Source organism: Vigna unguiculata, chromosome 10 (assembly GCF_037176805.1).
Source record: "Vigna unguiculata cultivar grain cowpea cultivar isolate G323 ecotype 2 chromosome 10, ASM3717680v1, whole genome shotgun sequence".
NCBI classification, from domain to species: Eukaryota; Viridiplantae; Streptophyta; class Magnoliopsida; order Fabales; family Fabaceae; genus Vigna; species Vigna unguiculata.
The window spans coordinates 46,712,227-46,720,024 of NC_140801.1; the positions used below are offsets into that span (position 1 = coordinate 46,712,227).

The 7,798-nt window shown below is 30.1% G+C and overlaps 1 protein-coding gene across 1 annotated transcript; it reads left to right on the forward strand.

The window, feature by feature from the left end:
* The first annotated feature begins 736 nt into the window (after positions 1–736).
* Positions 737–2,775, forward strand: LOC114165815 ((+)-neomenthol dehydrogenase-like). The gene is made up of 5 exons (XM_028050401.2): positions 737–1,016; positions 1,134–1,380; positions 1,684–1,749; positions 1,884–2,063; positions 2,237–2,775. Exons 1-5 carry the CDS (start codon positions 997–999, stop codon positions 2,612–2,614), a joined length of 891 nt encoding a protein of 296 aa, XP_027906202.2. The 5' UTR covers positions 737–996; the 3' UTR covers positions 2,615–2,775.
* Positions 2,776–7,798: the final 5,023 nt, after the last annotated feature.

Here is a 7,798-nt window from a genome sequence, read left to right on the forward strand (position 1 = left end):
ATGTGGTATGTTGCCAAGTAATAATAACTTTAACAGTTAACTTTATAGTACACTAGTTTAAACACACGGGTGCAGTAGGTGCTGTTTGCATCTGTGTATTATTTAAATATCCATAAATTATTTAAATTTTGAAAATAGTAATTATATAGATAAAATTAGAAAAATAAATATGTATATAGTTAAAAAATTTAATTATTGAATTAAATAATATTGTATAAATAATATTTTATTATAAATAAATATTTAAATTTAAAAAATTAATTTTTAAAATGATAAAATAATAAATAATTCTTTTATAATAAGTAGTTATTTGATTTCAAAGAAGTAATTACTAAATTTATCAAAATGATAAAACTAAAAAATGATATTTTTATTATTAAATAATTATTTAAATTTAAAAATAATAATGAAAAGGGTAAAATGAAAAAAAAGAGAAAAACACGTAATATATATATATATATATATATATATATATATTAATTTTATACTTCATTAAATTTTTAAAATTAATGAATTAATAATAAAATATTAATCTAAACTTTTTGTTACACATTTATAATTTTTAATGAATAATCAAAAATAATCCCGATAAAAAAACTAGTAGTTATAGATATTGTGGAGTAAAATAGTTTAAGTTTTCAATTTTTTCACACACATAAAATGGTTTATTTGAAACACAATTTCGTGGCTATGGTATGTGCCGATTAAGGAACATAAGGTTCGAAGTGCAAACACAAAATAAGATAGGGGATGACACTTCTTTGTGCTGAAACCAACCAAAAATGTGGGCCATTAACACCGAACCTCGTAGAAGCTATCGTGAATTTTCGTTCAACACAAAGTTCAAAAGCATTTAAATCATTCGGCCATTAGCACAGTTGTTTTGTTTGAACATAATTGGAAAGACATGAAAAAGGAGGCACCTCAACCATTTATCAGCAGCTTGTTTCTGACCACTATTTTTTCATCTGCAACAACTTTCCTCATTCAAGTGTAATGGCAGAAACAACAAAAGGGTAAAAGCAATTTCCTCTTTTTCTTCAACATACTCTGAATTTGGCCACAATCTTCATATGAACATAACTTCAGTGAATCGTGTCCATGTTAGCTTAACTTGTGAAGTTGCTTTGTAGTTATGCTGTTGTCACAGGAGCAAATAAGGGAATTGGATTTGCAGTATGCAAGCAATTGGCTTCAAATGGATTCACTGTGGTGCTCACAGCCAGAGATGAGAAGAGGGGTGTTGAAGCTGTTCAGAAACTCAAAGAACTTGGTCTCCCTGGCCATGTTGTTTTTCATCAACTTGATGTTACTGATCCAAAAAGTATAAAATCGCTCGCAGATTTCATCAAAAACCAGTATGGGAAACTGGATATCTTGGTAAGAACAAAACTTTTGTTGGTTGTAATCTTGTCATCAACCTTTTTTCAAGATCAATGGATAGAGTAACATAAACATACTTTACCTTTTCCAGAGCGTTACAGATATACTTTGTGGAGAAACATTCATACCCTCAGACAGTTGATTTGTTTTTTGTGTGATTCATGAAGTGTATCAGAATGTTCTTACTTCATGTTTCACATGTTACATTATAAACAACACAGTTTGGTTCTATTTATGATCTATATATATACTCATTCGAGTTAATCTGCAGTAAGTATTTGAAACATGGAAATTGCGTAGGTAAACAATGCTGGAATTCCTGGGGCACATGTGGACGGTGAGGCTTTGTCTTCTGCTGGTATTATGGTATGATGGTTTTTCCCCAGTTTAAGAGTTTTCTGAGCAAAACTTGTAATATTGGAAATTCACATCACTTATAGATGTTTCCATTAATCAATTCATCAAAGAAATGAAGTTTATTGTTGTGTTGTTTGATGCAGGAAAATGCTGGTCGTGTTGATTGGAGTAAAATAGTAACTGAAACCTATGAATTAGCCGAAGCAGGTCTTAAAACAAACTACTATGGAGTGAAGGAATTAACCAAAACACTTATTCCCCTTCTTCAGTTTTCAAGCTCCCCAAGAATTGTAAATGTTTCCTCATCCATGGGAAGGCTTGAGGTATGTGAGTGAGATCCACTGATACCAGCAATTAACTTTTGCCACTCACTTTGTAATTATGCATAACATAATTACGTACCTTTTTTAGATCATCCTGGTGTGTATAAATACCTATCTTTAGTGCATGATAAGACATTCAAATCATCTATCTTACTTGTAATAATTTTTTGCAGAATATGAAGGATGGATGGCCTAAAGAAGTACTTAGTGATGTTGAAAACCTTACAGAAGAAAAGATTGATGAGGTTTTGGATGAATATCTAAAGGACTTTAAAGAGGGTTCACTAGAAACCAAAGGGTGGCCTTTTGCAATGTCTGCATATAGTGTCTCAAAAGCTGCTCTTAATGCCTACACAAGGGTTGTGGCAAAGAAGTATCCCTCATTCTGCATCAATGCTGTTTGTCCAGGCTATGTTAAAACAGATATAAACTATAATACAGGTATTCTCACACCTGATGAAGGTGCTGAAGCTGCAGTGAGATTGGCACTGCTACCAGATGGTAGCCCTTCTGGCCTCTTTTTCTTTAGAACTGAAGAGAAACCATTTTGATCATGAATTGTTGCTAGAGAAAAAAAAAAGAAAAAACAATTATGGGTAATACATGAAGCCATGTTTGTTGTTACACTTCCAAAAACTTGAAACCTTCACGTTAGCTCTTGATGGACGTGCTTTAACTAAGTTCTTGCAATAAAAATAAATAATTATGTCCATGGAGTAATGTTGTTTATGATGTTTAAACTTGTTTTACTTTATCAAATTAACGAGTAATGTTGAAATTAATGAATAAAAAGCTAAATATGATATTTACAAATGTTATTTAATAACTACGCTATTTTTTTTCTTCAGTCTTTTACATTCCTCTTTCTTGTTCCTATTTTTTCTGATTAAAATAAAATCCCCTATTTGGAAAAATCATATCCAGAAAAAAATGTGAGTCTTTTGATTAATAAACATCAAATTCCAGAACCCTTTGATTAAAACACATTCCTCTTCCCGAACACTCCTCCCAGAATGTCCTCCTTTCGCTGAAAATTGAATCTTTGAGCATTTGTTTCATCTTCACTTCTTTTTGATTGAGCACTCCAAACACGAAACCTCATCGAGCCTTTTTTTTTTTTAAGCTAAAAAGCTAAAAAACAATTATGATGATTTTATTTGTCATCATTTATAAATTTAAATAAATTTAATATTATTTTAAACATGTAATAGAAATATCACTTGTAATAAAAATATCATCATAACATTTATATTTAGTCGAAATTTAGAGCACATGAAATTGAAATTTTTTTTAAAATATTTAGGACTGAAATCAAATCAAATTAAAAAATATGATGACCAAATTAATATTCATACAATAATTCAACATGTGTTATAATATTAGATTGACACGTGGTATACTATCGACGTGACATGTGGCATAAATATATTTTTTTTAAAATTAAAAAAATACAAAATTTAAAAAAATTCAAAAAATTCAAAAAATGAGGAGCTGACACGTGGCACCTACTTAACATTGTTGGTTCTATATTAATGAAAATGATCTAACTATTATTTATTTACAAAAATGTGGACCTAATTTAGACTAATAAATATATGAAGATCAAATTAAGATTTTAATAGAAAATGAGGACCAACGAAATATCTTAACCTATTATATATTATATTTTGTGATTGTAAAATCTATGACAATATATGAACTCGTCACACACCAAAAAATAATGGTCATAAACATCGTTATACACATGTAATAACCCATCGTATTTAATACGATTCATTTTGTAATGATTCTAAATACAATGTTTACATTTTAAATTGTACAATTTACAATAGATACAATAAAAGAAATTTATGGAGGTGCAAAAAGAAACTACCCTTAAATTAGTTCTCAACTTTCAGCCCGATGCGTATGTCTATAACTCTCACTGAAAATCCAACACCACTTGTTGAAACAATGAAGTTTCTTCTTTCTCAATGGCACTTGATCAATAATGTGGGAGGAATTCATTTTGACCGGGTAATACGAGGGACTGAGTAATGTATTTCTTCTTGGAGTCTCATCGGAAGAATTGAAGAAAAGGAATTCAATTTCCGTATGAGTTTCTGTATATGTGCCAAGATTACACATCTTTAATGTTTATAATTCTTAATTAACTCATTAAAATTCTGCGTTTCAAATACTTAAATAAAATAGAATCTTGAAATACACCCTGTAAAATCTTAGAAAATGATATTTTAAAAGTGATAGTGGTTTAAAAATAGTGAAACTCGATTATTTTAGTATTAAAAAGTTTTGATATAAATAGAATTACTACAAATGAGTTTCATTATTTTAAAATACAATATCTCTCTAGAAACCTTTTTTCTAGAAACTTTTTCTCTAGAGTTCTTTGAATTCTCTCTAGGAGTTTTGTTTTTTCTGGTCATTTGATTGAAGAACCAAGACTGTAGGATTGATCCTCTCGGCGAGCTCTTCAAGTTGAACAAATTAGTTTCTCTGTCGCGTAAGTTAAGTTTCCACCCTCCTTTTGGTTTATTTATGTTTTCTATTGCATGTGAGCTCTCTCAGGCTTGCATGCGTCGTTTTATTCATCGGTATGAGTCTCTACTAATCAATGATCGTAATAGTATGTCCTGATTGTTTTTGTGATGTTTCTATGTATAGATAGAGCATCCTGTGGAGTTAGAGATGTATGGCGTTCATAAAGTTGTTTAAATAGAGAATATCAGGCAAGGGAAGCTAATTGCATTACTTTTAAGTTACAAGTATGTTGAAATTGTAATTGTATGTTTGTATTGTGACTTGTGATTGGTTGTTTTATCTGAGATATTGAATGATTTGTGATATATGAAAGGTATGAAATCTAAGGGTTTAAATTTTGTTCGTAAAGAAATGTTGATGTTTAGTATTGTAATTGAGGTCAATTAGTATTGATGTTTGTTTGATACTTGATTTTGATATGTGTTTTGACATTGCAAAGGTTCTTGGGTTGTCTAGACTAGCTTGAGTATGCATAATTATGCAGAAATCATATACTGCAGAATTATGCAGACTCATCAGGCGAGCATTACTCGTTGGACAAATGGGCTAATATGCAAAATTTTGCAAAATGCTGATCTGTAGAATTATGCAGATTCGCTGGGCGAGTTTCATAGTCAGGGACTTTTTGATTTGGAAGTCGTCGGGCAAGTAATTCTCGCTGGGTGAATTAATTGAAATACTTTCCTTTGAAGCCCTAGTGATACACTCGTTGGGTGAGCAATCTCTCGCTAGTCGAAAACGTACCTTTCGCCCAACGCAAAGATGTGTTCAATGAGCAAGTGGATCAGAACTTGAGCACAAGTTGTTAATTTATTTAGAAGCTTTGTAACTGTTATGAATGATAGGTATATGATATAAGATTATTTATATGAGACTGAGTTGAGATCTGTTGATGCTAATCCAAGGAGGATTAGTTGTGGTTATGGTAGTGTGTGCATTGATGTATGGATTGTCTTGACAAATATCTTGACGCTCTAATAACCATTCAAATTCTCAAGTAGAGAAGAATGAGGTATGTAGTGAGAGAAGCATGAGGTCCCTAACCTAGGAGTTTTTCCTTGACCAAAGGTGTTAATGGACTAACCTTCTATGTGGTAGAGTATAACTCCTTATCTATCGTTCTGCAGAGCGTGAGATGTCACTACAAGTGCACAACTTGCTTGGATCTAATATCAATGCACGTATTCAGATAATGGAGTTATACTTTTAGGTCTTTGTATGAAATAAAATGATTGGTTATGTATGATTTAAGTGATTGTGCTATTTAATGATTAAAACCATTTAGCACGTTAGCTTACCCTTCTTTCTGTCTTTTGTTGTTTGTCTTCCTTTTGCGATCACCTATTCGGTGAGAACAACTATAGTTGCAGTTTCAGAGACACCTATGGAGGATGAGGAGCCATTTATTAGATTGGAGGAAGGTCTCATTAGAAGATGTTGTAAGTGGTTATTATGTGTTTAGAGTTAGAAATGTTTGATTTGTATAATTGATATATTTATATAGTCTTATCATTTGTAAGACTATATTAAAGACTAGATTAATATATTTTATACACTAGTTTATGTGTGTTGAACATTAATGTGAAGCTTCCTATTTTATTAGTTTTAAGTTGTTAAAATTAAGATGTTGTACACTCAAACAAAGATAATTAAAATTCCACTATTATTCACTTTCTTTTTTATACATATTTATATTAAAAAAATAAATTGTTAAATATTATTATAATATTTAAATTTGTCTCTTTTTTTTATAAATTTCAATTTTAAAATAAATATTTTGAAATAAAATTTTATTTTGACAATAAATTAAATTAATTTATCCAAATAAATAATTAAAATATAAAATATTTTAATTACTCTATCTAGAAAAAATTTAAAAATCATACATCTCATTGAAAGTATAATATTGTCTTTTGGATAGAAAAATTCACAATCTATAAGACATTAAAATTCATTAAATCTTTTGCTTATTAGATTAGATAATTTAAATTTAATAAATTTTTTTTCTTTGTTTAGTAAAGCATTTCGATTATCATCAAGTTCAAAATACTATTTGAATATCAAATATTTTTCAGTTAATAAGTTTATGTTCTTCTCGAATTAACTAGTTGAAGCTCAAACTTGTTCAAACTTAAGTCGAGTCTAGTGAACTCAAATCAGCTTGAGTGAACTGAGTCAAATTTGGTCCACATTCGTATGAGTCTAGCTCGGTTCATATTCACTGGAGTTTGAATAAGTCATCTTATGTCTTATTATTAATTATTAATATATATATATATATATATATATATATATATATATAATACGTTTAGTGAAAAGGTTATGAAAATAAAATTGTCAAATCTTTATAAAATTGAGGAGATGGGGTTTGAGAATTATCTTTACGGATTGTTAAACGATATCCATCCTCGAAAATTTCATAGGATATTTTCACCCACTAAAATTGGTTAGTTTTTTAACACATTGATTCTCTTACTCTGTTTCGTCCCTGATCTCTTCTCTTCTCGCAAAACCACTCCTCAAGAGAGACCACCATGTGACGGGCACACTCACGGCGAACCCTCACCGCACTCAGGCACACTTTCCTAACTCTCACACTACACAACCGCACACACAAAGCAACAACCCTCAAGTTCTCTGTTAAAAAAACCCTTACTATAACTCTGTATACTCTGTATAGAGTTATTACATCCTGATATGTGTGGTAAAAAAATTGCTAATCTTGTGTAACATATCAACTCCATTTGTTTCTAATAATGTTTTATATGAATACCAAAATAATTTAAAAGACAAAAGGCCTTAACATTGGATTTCATCCCTAAATTGCATAATTGTAGCCATATTTGAAATTTAAAGTGTTGATAAACACAGGTTATGCAACGATAATTGTGGCCATAGAAATTTTTAAAAGCTTGATGTTAGGGTCATATACAATTAGTTGTAATTATGAGACATTGTTTAGAAACTAGTTGACAGTTGCAATGTTAACTTTTTTTTTAGTCCATGTTAATAATGCATAACAATTGTTTATTTCCCATGTGCATGCCTCGAGATTGAGGTTGCTAGAAGATTACAAAAGAGAATAGAAAGATGAAATCCAAGGTATCCATTTTTGTATTGTTACGATGAAGCGGAAAACAGAGAGTGGGTATACTTTTGTTGGTTGCATGTTTAAAATAGTTGATAAAATAACT